We start from the raw sequence: 19,624 nt of genomic DNA, 5'->3' as shown, positions 1-19,624 counted from the left end.
AGTTCCAAGAGTGCCGAGAGATTTGACACGGATACCAAGCTTATACTGAGTTAATTAATTTAATAAAGGAAGCCAAAGTTCTTATGAGTGAAATATTGCTCAACCACAAGTGCACAGGAGACACAACACGGGAGAATGTTGTTTGTATGATCCCTTTTAAATTGATCTTAAATAAAACTATAAAAGCATATCTTTTATCACTGATATGACCTACAGGTTGTACTGATTCTTTGGATACTAAGCATTTGAGCACTGGAGGATCATTTCTGTTGCAGTGTTAAAACTGTGATTTAACATTTGATGTCAGATTTTTGCTCATGACAGTAAACTGTTGGCACCATGGACAAAATATAGAGCTTTGATACCAGGAACCCTTTTATACCTGGGTCCTTTAGTTTAAGCATTGGTTACCTGATTTGCCTTCACACAAAGGTGTATGACTCCTCTCTGTAATGTAAGTGCTCGGATCCGGACACAGCCCCACAGCCTCACTTTCTGTGTCAGTGCCCTGCACCGTCAGGTCAAGTGCCTGTAAAGCCTAATGGTTTGTAAGACTGCGGCTTATCCCTGTTGTGACCATGTGGCACGGGATGATAGAGGGAAGCCTTCCATTTAGACTTAATGCCAGATAATTAGGTAAACTCCTGAGCCTGCAGAACCCCAGGCCCTCTGCTGCTGTTGTCACTGAGCACACAGATGAGAGAAAGGAGCCAGAGGAGCTGGCTTTAGTGCCAGGCTTGTCTGCTGTTGGGAGATCAGCATGGGGTTCACACTAGGTTGCGTTCATTACTTTACTCAGGCTCAAGCGCCCAATCCCTGCAGCTTTATCCTGGTTTATTCTCCGGTGACAAACAAATTACTGTTAGGCGCTCGGGGGAAAGCAATCAAACTACACACAGAGGAAAAGGTGCGCTCGCACACACAATTACAATGGGTTCACTGTGAATCTGGGACCTATTGTTTGCTCTACAAAGCATCTTTCAGAGGCTGGGTGATGTAAAGTGTTTCTTACAAGACTTAACAGAGGCACGCAGATGTAGAGGATGAGCAGCACAATGTGGTTTTAATGAGCCCTCTGTTTACTGATTGTTTTTGTGCCTTTGTGGGGGAGACCGGGAAGATGAATTACTGTAGGTACGCTCTGTGTGAACACCACAGCAGCTTCCAGAGGTCCAGCGGCCTCTGCCAGACACCCCACTTGTAAAACAGGATTTTCCCTCCTAAGTAATCAAGTTTCTGAAACCACAGAATTTGCTCTGTGGATTTTTCCGCCTGGAAAAACAACTTAGCAGCATGCATGAGGAAACACAAATATGTCAGTGAAAAATAGCCTGAGGTCATCTGAATGAGTCTGAGAATGTGTTTAATCATCCGCTTTATGGATATTTAGGAAGATAAACATCTGCACGGGCTTACTGCTTTAAAAAAGGTTTAGTCGAGCCAATAATTCATGACTTCTTGTTCACTTTCCAAAATACTCTGTTTGAAATTAGAGATAATACCTGCCGCAGGCTCAGAACTCAACAACACAATGGAAGAGGTGTTTGTGCCAGTGTGAATGAAACATGATACAGAGTAAGGACGGGATTATGTGGTTAAAGATAGATATTAGAATTATAGATTTAAATTGTGAAACACCAAGTTGACAGAGCTTAACTCAACGATTAAAAGATGACATGAACTAAACTGAATCTGGAGTTAAACTGTGTCTGATGATAATATCTAGAATTCACCCGTGCACACTCTGACATTCATATGTCTTTATTGGGTTTTTCCAACAATAGTTGATCACATTCACTTCACACTTATTGCAAGTATTGCTGAGAACCAAAGCAAGGGTTGCGCAGTGTGAAGTTATCACGATAAACGTCAAAGTTACAACATCTAGTGACCACAAATACGTGTGCTGCATTTGTTTACAAGTAGATCTTGACCTAGGGAGGCCGCATTGATGCATAACTGCAAAATACATCAGTTTTTGTTGACACCCGACCAAAGGGGAAAAGGTCCATAGAGTTTTGCTACAGTGTCATATTTTGAAGGGTTAGGCTCAGTCCAATCTGCTCTATTTGATGAGTTGTGAGTGTCACAGATCCTGATGTTTTAACTGTATCAGAAACCTACATTTCTTTGTAACCCTCCTTTACACGTCGTTCTCTCCTGCATATTAGAAGCCTTTATTATATGTGTCTCTCTTGAAAAGCTATAAATAAATGTGTTCTATTTCATACTGAATCTGCAGCTCTGTGAAGTGACGGCAACAGCTGTCAAATCTTCTCTACATTTCTTTCAGCTTGAAGTATTTCCCAAACGAGTCAGTACTTGTGCTCCTGTTACCTACATTACTAATGCAGCGGTCCCCACAAAACTATAAAATGCAGTGTAAGTGTAGACGTGCATATATTAGATGGTTTTGCTTTTTGTTTAGGGCTCCAACACCCATTTTACTGTTAATTTGTCTGCTGAATTTCTTTGTTTATGTGATATGATTACAGATGTTAAACATGATATGAGCACCAGTCTAAACAGATGTGTGATATGACCTGAATACACATCTGGTTGCACACAGTGGATAAGGTGTGAAGGGCTGAATTTACACTTAAATTTGTATTTTTCTGTATTTTTTCATCTTCACGATGACCTCAAGTTGGGTCTCCATCTCTATTGTGTTATTCTCCTGCATCCACAAGCTCCCAGCATGCATCTGTTCTGACGCACCTTGTAGCGAGCTCGAAATAACAGACAGTCCAACAGCAGCGGGAATATCAGTCATTGTTAAGAGGAAGCTGCTGACTCCATATCTGTGCGGGGGGATGGTGTGTGTGTGTGTGTGTGTGTGTGTGTGTGCGAGAGTAAGTGGGCGGTGGGAGTATACGTGTGTGTGTGTGTGTGTGTGTGTGTGTGTGTGTGTGATTGTGACAGATTGGGGGGAGGGTAGAGGCTTTGACTGGACTATCCGCTCTACTGATGAGCGCAGCACATCCACAACAGTACTGCTGCAGCACTGCTCAGGGACGTACAGTACACACACACACACACTCACACACACTCACACACACACATTTCTGTACTCGTTGTAATACTGAATCCATGAAACCAAATCAGGCACTCCTTTTTTGCTATAAATTATGTGACTAAACACTGAACAGGTACTTTTCTTTTATCTTTCAAATCATGTTGTGTTATTGATATTGATGATTCTGATACTCAATGTATTTATCTCTGCTTTAAAAAAAAAAATTTTAACATATTTTTGTGTCTAAATGGCTGAAAAATAGGTACAAAAACGTTCTGAATCGCTCCATTGGATTGCTTAGATCGCAGCTGTGAAAGATGGTGGAATATCTCTTCACAACATACAACAAGGAAGTGAGCTACAGTGCATGGAGCCAAGTTGTTATCCAGATATTCTACCATACCACAGCGGAGCGGGAGGATTAGAAACTTCAAAAGCCACTCTAAAAGTTAACACCAGGGCACACATAGCTTAACCTGAATGCTGACAAATGATGCATGTGTCCTCCAGAAAACTTCATGTGCTTGCTCTTTTGTGTTAGTATCAGTTAGGAATCACTGTTACAGCTGCAACACTCTCTTCAAAGCCACCAGACTGTGATTTTACCTCACAGGTTAGTGAAGTTGCTGGTCTACCTCTGCCTAAATCATTTAGTTTGTTTGTGTTATTGATGAAACATTTTTGCTGTTTTTGTTAAATGTAATACTTGAACTGAATTGAAAGCCTTCATTGTCATCGTATGACAGGATACAACGAGATAAGGTGCACCACTCCTGGTTGGTTCATAAGGTTATAAAGCTGGGTATAATTTATACTTAATTAAACAATATCACAATATCTGTCTGTTATGTGAGTCAGAGGTACCAGCGTGATCACTGTAGACATACACAGTCTGGTGTAATGTTAATTAACAGTATTCAGAACACCTGGCTGAGTGATACACGGTGTAAAAAGTCCTAGTGCACTCACGGTATGCTTGTTATGCAATCAGATTACTTGGTCAGAACTAACTGCTGTATAATTAAAAATATAGAACAGGACGATGAAGGTATTATTTGACATATGCTGATTCTGCTTCAGTTTGAAGCACTAAACCAGCATCTTTAAATCACAACTAATATTTGTTTTCTTTATATTTTGTGAGTTTTTCAAAGCATGCTGTTTTTTTTCTTCCCTCCAGACTGCTGCTGATTTAGTTTCATTTTGTACCACAGCTTGCAGAAACTTGAACTTTAGATATGGCTGAGTAAACTTTCACATGTCCCATTTTCTGTGTGTAAAAGTTTCACTGTTGCTTGGCAACACAGTGCAGGGATTTAGAACAAATCTGTGGTTCACCTCCGAAAGCAATACAAATCTTGGCAGCAAAAAAAGCAGACATGATGCTCACTGAATGAAAACTTAACTGAAGGAAGTTTGGGTTTAGAACAGTTAATTTTAATGATATGACATAAATCTTCATTTTACCATCAAACTGTAATTAGAGGCTCAATCAAAAGATCTTAAATAGTGACAAAACTGGATTTGTAAATTAACTTACTGTATTAAGGATGGTAAATAAGACCGAACATTTCTATGCAGTAGCTTGTCATATGATTTAACCTGTTTCTAAGCCAGGCAGTGACACAGTATGTCATTATTTTCTGTATATTAGGACACACTGAAGCTGTGTGAGAGGTTACTGTACGCCTGCTCTAGCTGTCTTTATAAAACACTTTCCTTTGGTGTTTCTGTTCTGCCGCCCCCTTTTGTCCCTGCACACTTCCTGTCATCTCCTGCAGCTTAACCCACAGTGGCATCCTGACAGCGTACAGTGCAGCGCTGCTTCATCTCCATTAGATGTGACTCAGGCTGCTTATTGTTTGTCTGGGGCACAGAGGTTAATGTCAGGTTGCTCAGCACATCTGATGTTAACGCGTCCCCTCTCGATAAAAACGGAGTGTTTCCTCCTGCGCGGGGAAGCTCTCCATTGTCATGCCAAGCCACGACTCCATTAGCATGCATGACATGCAGGAATCCGCTGGAGCACATTTACATAAATTAGCCGTCTCATCTACGGAGGCGAAAAGGCCGATGTAAGAGAGGAGGACCGGGTGAGGGAGGAGAGGGGAGGGAGGTATAGTATTGCTCAGCCTGTTTATGAACGGATATTTGGCAGGCTTCCTAAAAACGTCATGTGAATTGTCTGGCTCTGTGATTGGCCGCTGCCCATAATTTCCTGCCCTGTAATGGTATCGTCTGTCCTGCAGACGCTGAGCAGGGCGGTGTTACCCTAAAACAGCCCCTATCTGTCACACGGATGTATTTCCCTCTTTGTTTTAACTCATACAGTAAGTGCTGCTAACAGCTGAACTGCTTCAAACGTCACGGCAGTGAGCTAATGACCAGGAAACAGTCTGTGTATCCTCCCTGTCGTCCTCTGCTTCCTACATGTTTCTTCTTCCTCGCTCACTTTCCTCCCTCAGTACTCACCCCCCACCCCCGTCCTGTGTCAATCCCTTTCCTTCATTAGGCTGCTGTGCTGGTAGTAACAGTGGAGTAATCACATATGGTGCAGGGCACACATAAAGATGCACTCCCGCAGGCAGCAGCTGCTGATACTAGCTGAAAATAGATCCCTGGTAGGCTCAGCACTTTTCCTCCAGCAGCTTTGCTGTTTATCAGCAGCCGGCCGGCCGGACGCACAGCCTCGTTTAAGCTACAACTGCCTCACTGTTACAGTCCGCATGTCTCGAGTGTGTGCGTGCATGAAAAGAGGCCAGTGGCATATATTTAACAATAAGCTTGCTCATGTTTCTTGAAGGTGTGTGTTTTGTTTAAAGGTTGCAGGTTGGCTGATGATGTTGCTGCTATATGTCACAGTTTAAAACATGATAAATATGGGCGGGGGGCACCGCCTTGTTGGGGGAGATAATAGCTGGAGCATTGCATACACTGGCACTGGCGACAGATTTCTATTGCAGAGTTCTTCAGGTAACAGTTAATAAAACCTAACCCTATGCACTCAATATAACCCCGAAAAAAACTGAATTAAAATATAGTCAACATATATTACATGCAGCTTGTAAAATGTATGTGCATATTTGTATATTTGTCAACATTCACACATCGTTATATTTTTGATGAGCCTGCTGCTCTCTCCCACAGGCTCTAGTATTTAGGTCCAATAGTTCAGTAAAGGTACTGACTCTGTACATAGTTAATAATAAGGTTAACTTCACATTAGTGTGACTGTAATTAATGACATGAGGTCCTCGGCACAGTTAATATATGTTTAAAGAATAGGTAATGAAAGGGAAGTGTCACCGTCAGTGACAGCAGCAGCTCAGACGCTCCTGCTGCTGAGCTGTGGGTGAGTAAACCTCCCCCTGAAGGTGGATTAAATCAGATACTATACGTCCTAATCCTCTCTCTGTGCAGCTTACTGTACCAGCCAGACACCAGGAGGACATGACCCCACCCCGACGACGGGAATGAGTTTCATTTCTGACCATAAAAATATTAAAGAGGTGAATTTATCCGAGCATATCAACATGTCCTGGGTTACTCTCAGATCTGTGTCCGGCATGTCCTTTGTTTACATGCTTGTATTGCAGGTTTGTAAGCCCTGAAAGTCTGTGTATTGCTTACATTAAGTGCTTAACAGTGCCGGGTTTGGAGGTTAAGCACAAAGAGTATAAACATGGGAATAAAGCGCAGGTTGTTGCCCGACAGTCTGGCTGCTCAAGGTGCTCCTCCACCCGTCCTCAGACAAAGACCCCGCATCTCCTCTTTCAGCTTTCGACCTGCGATGTGTCCTTGTGTTGGCAGAGAGAGAGAGAGAGACCCCCTGCTGGACCGAGGGGGTGGGTATTAGTGCCAGCACTTCCACTGCTGCGAATCACTCCTCTTTCATGTCCTCTCACCCAACCCCCATCCATAAGGAAGTCCCAGGCTCCTGTCTCATACCATCTGTCTAATAGGCTGTGTTTGTGTGATGGTGTCCTGAGGAGGCCCTCGGTGTGGGGCCGCTCTAAGTGAGCCCCCCTAACGATTAGCCGGCACTGTGCAGGTTGAGCTCCGATCAACAGTTTTACCTGAGGTGATGGACTGATGTCACTCATCAGCCCTCCAAACAACAACATGAGCTTCACATCCTCTGTCCCTGGTCTGAATACCCAAACAACACAAGCTTTCTGCTTCGGCTTCCAAACTGAGCAGATTGACAGGACCGTGCCTGCATTGGCTCCTAATGTGTTAAAAGTACGTGTTGGCAGCATGGAAACAATGCCAATGGAAAGTCAAGAAAGATGTTGTAGAAACACAAATCCTCTGAGAGTCTGGTGATGTTGTATGAAGAACAATAAAGTCTGCTCGGGGTCTGACGGTCGGGGGCGACGAAGGGATCAAACAAACAAACTTTCACTCAAGAATCAGGAGTTAGTGTCCTCTGTCAGGAGTCAACGTTGACATATTCATTTTACTTCACAAACCTAACGTAACGTTTCTAATGTTATGTACGTGGGTAACATCCAAATGGTTTATGGTCACCAACACAAAATATGTTTGTACCCAAACTGCAGTCTTCATTATATACATACACGGTAACTTTGGAGCCTGACGGTCCATCATGGATTACAAAGTCTGTCCCCTTCTCCCAAGTGTGCTTCCATTGGCATTGTTTCTGTGGAACCGATCTGTAATTTTAACCCACAATGTGCCACCAACACATAAGTAAGTATTTTCTGACCTGCTCCCTCTCTAAAACTACAGGTGTAAACCAAAATCCTGGTCATTATTTCTGGATTATTTATTGGTTTTTATTTATAAGACAGCTGAAGAGAGACAGGTCATTTGGGGAGGAGAGAGTCGGGGATGACATGCATCAAATGATCAGCAGACAGGGAGTTGAACCTGCGATCAGTGCTTTGAGCACTGTAGCCTCTCTATAATACGGGGCGCCTGCTCTACCAACTGAGCTAAACCAGCACCCCGACGCCTGGTCGTTATTCAACGCAACCAAACTTGTCAACAGTGTCAACACTGACTGACCCTGAGGTTTTTTAGACTTCTGTTACCATGTACCAGTCGATCTACTTTCAAACCCTCACCTGTGGTCATAAGCTTTGGGTAGTGACCAAAGGAATAAGGTTCAGAATATGCTGAAGTGAGTGTCCGGGCTCAGCCTTAGAGTTAAGGACTTGGACAGCCAGAGCCGCTTGTCCTTCACATCAAAAGGAGCCAGTTGAGGTGGTTTGGGCATCTGATGAGGATGCCTCCTGGGCGCCTCCCTTTGGAGGTTTTCTGGGCCTGTCCATCTAGGAGGAGACCCCAGGGCAGACCCAGAGCTCACTTGAGGGATTATATATCCCACCTAGCCTGGGAACACGTCGGAATCCCCCAGGAGCAACTGGGAAACGTAGCTGGGGAGAGGGACCTCTGGGTCAGCTTGCTTAGCCTGCTGCCACTGTGACCCAGCCCTGGATAAGCGCAAGAAAATGGATGGGTGGATGTTTCCATGTAAGACTACTTTTGCTTCCAAGAGAGAGAAATCGTTATTTAAAAAGGCACAAAAGCTCGTTTTATCAATGGAATTTGGAAGGACCATTTCTGATGCAACACTGATGGAGTTCACGATGGTGATGGAGTTTAACTTGCGCCAGTAAGCGAGTTATTCAAACTGGCATAACTTGGTTCTTTGCCTTCCTACTGTCTCCTGGTTTCACTTTCTCTCGTCTCTCCTCCATGAACTTTTTGTGTGGTTTGGGGGCTCCTCTTGGCAGAGCTGGGGTCCATATGATGCAAGAATTTCATATGTCACCCTTTTGGCTCTGTATTATAAACTTGTTGCTTGTGGGTAGAGAGAGCCATTAAGGATCTGTAACCCCTTACACCCCTAACCTTCACCCTTCCCTGATCCTGAAGCCTCCGGTGCTGCCCCTAAACCCACCATCAGAGCAAACTCCTTTTATTGCTGCTGAGCCTTTTTAAAAATCTCCATAAAGCACTTTAAAGACTTTGAGCGTTGTTGGAATAAATCAGAGCGACACTGCAGGAGGATACTCTCCGTTTAAACACAGGGTGCTCGTTTGTCTGTTTTTCTTTGGGGATGAAGAATGTGCTGCGTTCCCTGGCTCATGACTAAGGAAAGAACTGACAAACAGGAGGTGGTTTGAGGTCTGAGAACCAGCTGCTGAATCACAGTAGCAGCACTCTCCTTTTTCCACAGTAAAAATAAGGGAGGGCAGAAATGTTAGCGCTGACGATCCGCCACCGTCTGCAGCCGTCCACTGGCCTCACAGCGGTCTGAAATCAATCACAGGTTTCCCACGCACACAAGTGGACAGTACAGCAGCCGATCACTGTAATGACTCTGTGAAAACGTATTTGATTCACTAAAGTCTACACAATTGAGCTACTGAATGCAACAAATTAGGTTTCTGCTGCTATTTAGGAATGACATTTCAACGTACAGACTGAAAGATAATTAGATTCTCAACATCAGCCTCTTTTACAGGAGAACAAAGACAACATGCTGCACACAGGAATGTTAGTATTTTTAAAAACAACCTCATGAGCAGTTTTATTCATTTATCTGTCCATATATCAATCTGTTTTTCTCTCTGCTGTTTAAAACATAGACTGTATAAATGACTGGTTGCCAACTATGGCATTTTGGCGGCCATCGTGGTTGGTTGGTTGTCTGGAGTCGGAAGTGACCATATTTGAACAAGAGTGTGACACTCAGGAGGAGCGAGGGGTTTATAAATGCTAAGGTACACCCGTGGCTAATTCCTTAGCCTGCTAATGAGCTAGTTAACCATCGTGTTTCCCAGAGTGAGATTCTGTCTGTGGTGGTAGCTGGAGTTATTTATTTATCAGACTAACGAAGTTAAGAGAGTGTGTGGAACGTAGCTGACTTGCTACCTGCCCACATACTGTATGCAATGGGAGTTAAAATAATCGGTCTGCTCATCTCTAGGGCCCACCAAAAAGCCAACAACAGTCCTGATTCCCTGCACGGGCTGCCAAAAATAAATCAATGTATGACAAACACTGAACGAGCTATCAAGGCAGGTATGGGCAGCACAGACACAGATAGTTGCTTATTGTTGCTAACATAACTGTGTGTCAGACATGTTGGATGGTCTGTTAGAACAATAAAGTACACAGCAAGACAGATTATTTGTCTGATATTGACATAAACAAATCTCCAAAAGGCTCTAACTGCAGAAACACGGCCCAGAGGTTACGTTCAGTGACTGAATTAGCTGAGGGGACACCTAGCAGACAGCTAGCAGCTCCCACCTGTCACTCAAAGAGGCCACGCCCCTAATGATGCACCACTTTAAGCCTGAATATAATGTAAATAGGGGAATTATATACAGATTCTCCCCGTACAGTTGTCAGGAAGAGAGAAATTAGCTATAGAGACCCCAACTGTTTTTTGCACCAGACTGTAAACATGTTTATTTCTGCTGTAAAGTTGAACATGGGGCTCTATGGGGACTGACTCACTACTGGAGACAGCCCCAAGTAGACAAGAGAGGAACTGCAGGTTTTGGCACTTCTCTTCTCAGCCCTTGAGGTTGCTTCTTTGTATATAGCTTAACAATTTAAAGTGTTAAATTCTATCTTTGGTCTGCAATGTTCCCTAAACATAAAAAGTGCTTAAAGATGAATTGGTGATTGATTGATTGACTGATAACTAGCTGCTGTGATCATGACAGGGAGGATTGAGTCCCAGCTCTGCTCCACAATAAGGAGGTCATGTCTGTTTGTGACAGTGATGGCTGCTCCTCTCCAGTGGAGGGCTCTCCTCCTGTGTTTGGCAGACTCTTATGAATCCCTCTTTGTTCTTACAGAAGAAACATGAAGCAGAGAAACACTGTGAAGCCTCCATCGTCCAACATGGACGTCATGCTCCTCCGTTCCTCCCCCTGTCGGCAGGCCCGGAGGACAGCGCTGCTCTGATAAAGCGGGATTGTTTTGTTCCCATGATGTGATGGCCAACAAAGCCCCCTGATGAAGCTGCTCCTCTGCAGGCCCACAATCACATTAGATATAGATGATGTCACTCAGCCGCGCCAGCCCCGGCTACTCCGAGGGCAGCGAGGCCACGAGAGACGAGCGATGGAGGAGGTGGGGGGAGGTGGTCTTTGTTTCACATTTCATCTGCACCATCACTCCCCCCTCTCAGAGGCAGCAGAGGCCTTTCTCATTTCCCCCCTTTGTTTCTAAAGGTGGCTGCTGGAGGACATCTCTCTCATGAGCGGAGTGTCAGTGAGGTGTTGCTAACCGAGCACAGCTTCCGGCAGACACCCCCACCCACCCATCAGCCTCATCAGAGACACGACGTGGCTCAGGCTCAGGGGGGCAGGGATGCGTCAGCAGACTTCAGTCAGTGACCGTGAAGAGAAAGGCTGACTCTAAAAACTTGACTGGACACATCAGTGTGCCATCGTTCCTCCATGATGAGGCTGTCTAGACAGTCAGAGAGAAGAATCACCTGCTGAGGAGGGCAGAGGAATGCTATTTAAAGAGACATTTCACCATAGATAGTTGAACATAGGGATAATGAGGTGTTTCTAAGGATGTGTTCAGACCAAAGGGACCTATTCTTACTTGCAAGGTTTTTCTACATTAGCAGGGTTACCAGTAAATATAATAAATAAACCAGTATATCTATTATATGCTGATGTTAATAAGCATTATGTGACATGTTTTCAGACGGAGCAGTGATGGACAAGGAGAAAAGGCTCTGTGAAAAGCTCAGAGGGAGTAACTCTGCCTTTGGCACATAAAAGAGAGAGTCATTGAAAGATGTTACTTTCCACACTCCATCTCACACCTGAAACACGCAGCAGCTCATGCATTATTCATGCTGCAGCGAGTGAATGAAAGGGAAGCAGCCTGAGCATCCAGGAGCCGATCCCTGCAGACGTTTCTGTGAGTTAAAAGCCGCTGATTCTCATTTTACATAAGACGACAATCTGACGCTAACTTCTCCTTCAATGAGCGTTTGACAGGCGCTACTTTATTAATGCGGCACGGCCCAGCGAGGAGCCGCCGCTGCACATGTGGGATGTGCCCCAGTTTTCACAGCCGCACATGTATGTACGCATGTGTGTGTGTGTGTGACATCAATACGTCAGTGGGGCACTTTCATGGTGTGTTCAGGCGCTCTGATGGGGATCAGTTGAAAGTGACAGTGTGGAGCTGAGGTGAGTGTTACTGAACCTGATGAGCTGAGCCCGAGGTGGCGTTAATCTCGCCACCAAACGCTACCTGCTGTCGACGGCGGCGGCTGGCAGGTGCTAATTGGCAATCGCAGCTCTATAGACTCAATAATGCACTTTTTCACACCTTTCACTGAGTCTTTATCCTCCAGCTAACGGCGCGAGGAATTAAAACACTGTCTCTCCACCATCCGGTCTGATGATGGGAAAAAGGCACATAATCAAAAAGTGGAGTCAGTGGAGATTTAATGAAGTGATAATATATTACAGAGGAGCAGGTGGAGTTAGACGGATGTACGTGTGCACAATGCCTCCAGAAAGGGACTAAAAAGATTAAATTAGTGTCTCAGATTCTTTTGTATTCCTGAAATAATTGATTATAAATCCTAAAGAAACCGCCGCACTTACAGGACAAGTTAAGAGGTTACATAGAAATGAATTTATCAAGATGGCCCAGATAATACAACGACACAATAGCACAATCTGTAGTGACATTGAAACTAGTCACATTTAATCTCTTCAAGGGGCATTACAGTGTTTTTAAACCCAGGCTCAAAAGACATTTGGTCTACATGATTAATAGGTACAAAGGTTTGGATTTGCATTACAGAAAGAATCCATATGCAGATTTGTCTGTTTCTATAGAGAGTAATAGTGATGTGTGAGTCATGAGTCAGACGTTTGAAATGAATGACTCTTTTTAATGACTCGTTCACTGACTCACCCCTCCTACCCGCTACTAGCCACTGCAAACTGTGAATTTGAGGCGAGACCACCGTATAAGCCTCGCCTGTGACATAAAGAATTGTTTCACCTCAGTACTCGCTCCCACAGTCCGGCGCCCCGCGCTCACTTCCTGCCCTGAGCTGAAGGTCTGACTCGAGTTACACGAATCACTCCCTGAATCACTCACTCACTCAGTACCCTCATCTGTTACGCAGACTGACGGACTTCAGCAACGAAGCAGTCCTAAATGTAATCATTTTATCACCACTAGTGTGACCAAGAGTTTTTTTTTGTTTTAGCTCAGAGTTGGTTTTAGGTGTTTAATGCTGCAAATTTAGGCCGTGTCTACACATACACGGGTATTTTTCCAAACGTAGATTTGTTTTGAACTATCGTCCACACACTAACGCTGTTTTATGTCACTGATCTTTTGTTAAACTCCGGGCAGGGTGAAGACTTTTAGAAACTCTGTTTCCACAGAGCCCCCCAGCGTCACAAACCCCACGAAATGACTCACTTTACTGTCAGAAATTGATCAGTTAGGTCCAAAAACAATTACAAGGACTGCTCGCTTCAATTTTATCTGCATTCATGTTAGCCGAGTGCTAAACCGGAAGGTAGCCCTATAGGGCGACAGAAGTCTCCCGTGCCCATGCTATATGGGCACTTGGGCCGGTGGGGGATTCAAGTCTGGGTAACTGACTTGAGTGACTCGAAAACCCGACTCTCTTTAGTGACTCAAAGATACAAACTGGAGTTAGTAAAAAGAGTTGAACTTCCCATCTCTAGAGAGTAAGAGTAAGAATACATCACATCGTTCTCTTCAGAACAACCAGATGATGAGTTTACATCACAGAACACAGGAGCTGCTTTGATACAGCTGTCTGGATTAGTTAGTTTGTTTGTGTTATTATGTGACTTTGGTGTTTAAAATGGTTAATTCAGATCCAACACAACCTTAGAGTGATGTCATGATGGCTATGTCTACGATTGAGTTAAGCATCTGTTAACGGGGCTATAGACAAAGACATCTGCCAAATGAATAAATGCAAGGTGAATACATTTGTTATTCCTAGTCCTAGTTTCTTAGACATGGTGGTGTAGGTTCATCATTAAGGAGCAGAGAGCATGTTGAGTGTTGCTGTTGCACGGTGTCAGTGGGGAGTTCAGTGCTGCACTGTATAAAAGTCAATAACCTTTCCACCCTGCAGCAGAAATCTGTTGTAAAAACAGCGAGTTAAATTGACGTACCTCTTCCGGAAGGCTGACGACCAGGCCATTCTCCGCCTGGCCCACCAGCGCCTGCAGGAAGTACTCGCTGCAGGCGGCCAGCACGGCCCGGTGCCCGCGGAACTCCTTGCCCTCCACCAGGACGGTCACATCGCACAGGATATCCTGCTTCCGCTGGTCGTTCAGGCAGAGGAGGATATTGGTACAATGAACCGTCGACTCATACACGTACATGGGGGCTTCAGGCTTCTCATCCACGGACATTCCGCTCACGCCCTGGAAATAGAAACACAACAGAGGAGGGGGTCAGCTTACAGCCGAGCGGAGAGCAGCATACCGCAGGGCTGACATCAGCCCCGACGGTCTGCTGCAGCCGGACTCATGATTCAACACACACAGGCCCGACTCACTGACTTCATGTGCTCACTCTCCCTTTAATGTTTAAAAGCCTGAAAAATACAGTCCCAATGTGGACCCATACAAAACATACACACATGAATCACAGCAGACTGACTACAGCAAGACACTGAGCCTCACACTGCTCCTGCAGGCTCCCTCATTAGTTAATCGTGGATGTGAAAGGGTGAAAACGGCATGTAGTGTGCATGTAGGAGCTCCATAAGTGCAGTCTATTTACACAATTTCCACTGCACAAGAAAACACACACAACATCCTTTAAGTTAGAGAATTAAAGGAGGACACAAGAGTCCGGAGTAAAGTGTTTAGTATAAAGATCTACATGTGTTTGTAATCTCAGAAGGACTCACTGTAAAGGTATGCTGGCTGAGCAGCTCGGAAACAGACGAAAAAAGATCTTCAGATTGTCGCAGGTTAATTATGTATTGTTCTCTATAGAGGAAATTTGTTTTCACAGCATGTTTACACAGAGAAACAAGGAAACAACAGGCAAGAACATTAGAAGAAACAGTCATCTACAGTGTGCTCAGGCTGTTTAGTGCAGTTATGGCTGAGGGGTAAGACTCACATGCTGTTTTTTTTTGCAGAGTCTGCAGGGGATGAGGGTGAAGCATAGGTTGAGGGCAGCGGCCGTGTGCTTTGGTCAATGCGCTGCGAGTGGTGGTCAAAAAAGGCTGGCTGTCTTTACAAGAGATTACAACACAGGGAGGGTCCTGCTATGAAACAGGGCAACACAAGCCGGAGCTGCCTTCACCATGTCAGGGTTATTTGTGTTTTAATTTAGCTTAAATCAAATTATAACAAATGAATTGCCACACAGACCACTGAGGGTCACCCACCAGGGTATGTTGATAATCCATCCTGGGATTAACAGGTATATTACAATGAGTATTATCATATAAAAAATGTTACGATCTACTTAGGCTCAAGCGTGGTTGCCTGAGTTATACCCCTTTCCCAATGAAATTAGCACGCTGACGCCAGTGCCAGTGAAGTATACTCCTGTTGGTCTCTTTTCTGCGTCACCATTTGACGTCACAAACACAGCAGAGACAGGGTTAGTAAACAGTGAAGATGTTACAGTGGTTAGGTCTTTATTCTATCTATTACTCATTGAGTCTATTTATCAAACTCGGTGCAGGCGATCAGGGAGTCTTCAAAAAGGACCCTCAATGAGGACCTTATGGGGACGAGGTGGAGCGGCTGACTGGGTGGTACACGGACAACGACTTGGTCCTCAACACCACCAAAACCAAGGAGCTGATTATAGATTACAGGAGAAACAAAACAGACATTCAGCCCCTTTTAACAGCAGGGAATGTGTGGAGAGGGTCTCACACTTCCGGTTCCTGGGCCTGCACATAGAGGACGACCTGACCTGGAGCGCTAACACCACAGCACTGGCTAAGAAGGCACAGCAGAGACTTCCTGAGGATCCTCAGGAAGAACCACCTCACCCAGAAACTGTGCTCCCCCCTCCCTGGAAGTCACTACCTGTTTGAACGGCTGCCCCTCGGGCAGACACTTCAGGTCAATAAAAGTGAGGACAAACAGACTAAAAGACAAATGCCATTACTGCACTAAACGCTGCCAAAACCTGAAGAGTTGCAATATTTAGGGAATCGTGCAATACTAAGGAAATTGTGCAATATCAAGGGAATCATGCAATGCATACCAGAGAATGTGAAATGTCGCAGTGTACGTCTCTACCTTGTGATTTGTGTTACTAATATTTATTAACTAGTTACTAGTCTTTTCATCCTTCTTAGAATTCCTCCTCCTCTTTATATATATATAATTTATTTGAACAGTTTACCTTGGAAGATCTTTTGCTTGCATTATTACCCTACTGATGTTTGCACTGACAGGATTGCATCCAATTTCGTTGCACGTACAACGACAACAAAGAGATTCTGATTCTGAAGTGTCTGAACTTGATGTGTGCTATATCATAGAATAAAAGTACATTCAGATGTTAAAATAAATGCCTCAACATGAGGTGACTTTGTCCTTTTGGCCCAGTTTTACTCGCAGCTCCAAATTAGATTTCTCAGAAAAGTTCCCATCAGTGCGAGCGAACTATCAGACAACTGACGAGGTCTAACAAATGTGATTACACACAGAAACACAGTGTCCTTATTCTCAATGCAGTTATTCCAATTGAATGTCTTCTTGTTAAGGAGATGGAGATGAAATCATTGGAAATGCTGGATGTTTACTTGCGATGTAAGCTCAAAGGTCATTCTGGCTTCTTAAACCTCAGCCTTATTTTTACATCAAACCTAAACCAAACTTCTTTTTAGGAACTTCATTACAGAAAGGATCCTCACAGAGATTAAACTCTCTGTTTAATAGAGAGAATTTTCTTTAAACAAACAGCTGTTACATTGTTCTCTTCAAAGCCACCAGACTCCACTGACAGAAACAATGATTTTAAATATTATAACAACGGAGTTGTTGGTCGTCTGCTGCCTCAATCGGTTTGTTAATGACATTGTGCGACTTGAAGATCAGCAGCACCCTTTCTTTGCAAGGTAAAATTACTGTTTTTGTCAATGGAGTCTGGTGGCTTTGAAGAGAGCGATGTAACGACTTCCTCTTACACACATGTAAAATATGTCCATCTCTTATTATTATTATAACAGTTAGCAATCATACTGTAGACGCTGTGTTTGTGACTATCACTGCTTAACTTCTGTCCTTTTGCCCTGAAGCAACAATTTCAAGATGACATGGAGGGTTCTTTGCATAGAAGGTGAGCCTGAGCTGTAGAATATAAAGCAATGGCACTTTATAATCCATAACATGGATTTAAATGTGGAAAAGCAGGGCTAATGGTTAAGTTACAGCAGGTGGACCCTCCATTCAGGCTTTGTCAGGTGAACATAATGAGAGCTTTGTTAAGTGCAGGACATTACCTACAGCTCTTTTCTTAAGCACCTTCCATACAGTATGGCAGTACGCGATTGAAGCTTTGTAGCTCAACCAGTATAATTGCTGTAATGGGTAGCACCGAGCTAACAGATCTGCAGGCACTCCAGGAGCAGCAGCGGTAAGCCTGAAGTCAGCTCTGACCGCGGCTGCAGGAGCGAAATCATCACCATCACGCTGTGCTTTTGATCTGCACGGGAACGTCAGCAACCAGCAAGAAGGTTTAAGAGAGCTGCCGTCACGACGAACCCTGCAAGTCAAGAAAAAGGGAAGAAAAAAGGAAATCTTCTGCATCCATCAGCACTTCTAATCAGGATTCTGCCACAACCTGCTATTTTGTGGTGTGTGTGTGTGTATGTGTGTGTGTCTTGTGAATATGCTTGCGCTGTATTTGTGTGCGTGTTTGTGTCATCGTTGCATTTTCCTCCCACTGCAACAAACCATCTGAAGTCCAAGTGAGGCGAGGGAGCATTCCAGGGTAGAAATAGCATGTTTGGATTTCTCTGAACCTCACAACCGCATCTGGAAACATTATTCTTGGAAGACAGGTCGTTATCCGAGGAAGCCAACTGAGAAATGTTTGGTGGAAATAAGAAAACTACACAACAGCTGGACCAGAGAGAACCACACGAGAGTCTGGATTGACTTGTGTTGCAGTAAATAGTCCAGTCAAATTATTACCACAACTCTCTCCCAGATAAACAACCGACTTTACAAATGTTCTGGTATTAAAAGGCTTTAGCGGCTCAGTGTGGGCTCACAAAGACAGCCCATAATTTTCACTTCCCTATTTGTCTGGGCTCTATTTGCTCGTCAGGCGTCATTTTTAACTGGCTCTACAGTAAATGATTGACAAGTGCTGAGGCATCATCATGATCCCCATTACTCGCTCGGCTTTCAAAGATTTTCAAAGATGCTGATTGTTCGAAAAAGCTGTCAGCTTCTTTTTACCGCACAAACTTGAGGTCAAATTAAGGTCATCCAGTTGCTGAGTCCTTTGCGTATTTCATCGGCAACATCTGACCTACATAGCTGATGACAGATTTTGCAACATTGTTCAGTTTCACATTAAGTGCAATAATCTGTTTCCCCGTTTCCTGTTTGTTTAGTTCTCAACCAGAAACAGTCAAAATAAATGTATCTTGTCAGAGCCACCAGACTCCATTGACAAAAGCAGTAATTTTACCTCACAGGACACAGGAGTTGCTGGTTTACCTCTGCCTCAATCATTGAGTTTGTTTGAGTTATTGTGTGACTCGGATGTGTTCTGGTTTCCATTTGTAGTGCATTGAAGTCGGAGCAGTATTGACCAATCACGTTTCAGCAGGCTTTTGTGTATGCAGGAAACAGTCCATGTGGAGAGTAGGGATGGGGACGAATAATCGAGTGCTCGTTGTTGACATCATTATTTGAGTAATGAGTTACACTACTCTTTGCTTTGTTTTGCCATGTCAGCCGTGACCAGGAAAAGTAATGATGACGTTCAAATCTGACCATGTAAATCATCAAAGTCAGACAAACAAACTAACTGACTGAGGAACCAGAAAACCAACCTTCTGTGTTCTGCAACCTAAAATCACTGTTTCTGTCAGTAGGTAGATCTATTTCATCTGTTAAATCTACTGCTCGCACAAAACTCTCTAAACTCTTATTAATATAATATTCATAATTATTTGCTCTCTTTAGCAATGGAGGATGACAAATTAACCATCAGCCTCTCATCTGCATGTACAGCGCTGGAAACAGGATGTGGTTAGCCTAGCTTAGCAAAAAGACGGGAAACTAGCTAAAGTGAAAAAAAAAACCCAAACCATTTCTTTTTAAAGGAGCCTTTCAGCATGTTTTAGCTCATTTGCTTCATATCTACACAAACAGAAATGACAAAGTGACAGTTCGTGGTTTTAAGGGAAGTTACTCGCTCAGCCTTTATGCTAAGCTAGGCTAACCACGTCCTGACTCCAGCTCGGTGTTCAACACAGACACATACGATTCATATCTCACTTTGCCGACAAACAAGCATACTTCCCAAGATGTTTATCTATTCCTTTCAGTAAAATTAAGTGACAACGCATTCTGAGTAAATTAA

General features: G+C 43.9%; 1 protein-coding gene across 1 annotated transcript in view; it reads right to left on the bottom strand.

The window, feature by feature from the left end:
* The window catches only part of bach2b (BTB and CNC homology 1, basic leucine zipper transcription factor 2b), an 84,874-nt gene that overhangs the window by 17,033 nt on the left and 48,217 nt on the right, over positions 1-19,624 (bottom strand). Inside the window, exon 2 of the mRNA XM_069657501.1 lies at positions 14,212-14,466. Coding sequence (XP_069513602.1) covers positions 14,212-14,466 — 255 coding nt within the window. The remainder of the gene's footprint in view (positions 1-14,211; positions 14,467-19,624) is intronic.

The sequence above is a fragment of the Semicossyphus pulcher genome, unplaced genomic scaffold, assembly GCF_022749685.1.
Source record: "Semicossyphus pulcher isolate SPU_LCO1_2020_fin unplaced genomic scaffold, fSemPul1.0.p SCAF_11, whole genome shotgun sequence".
NCBI lineage: Eukaryota > Metazoa > Chordata > Actinopteri > Labriformes > Labridae > Semicossyphus > Semicossyphus pulcher.
Note: the sequence above shows the minus strand (reverse complement) of the source record. Positions and strands in the feature narration are given on the sequence as shown.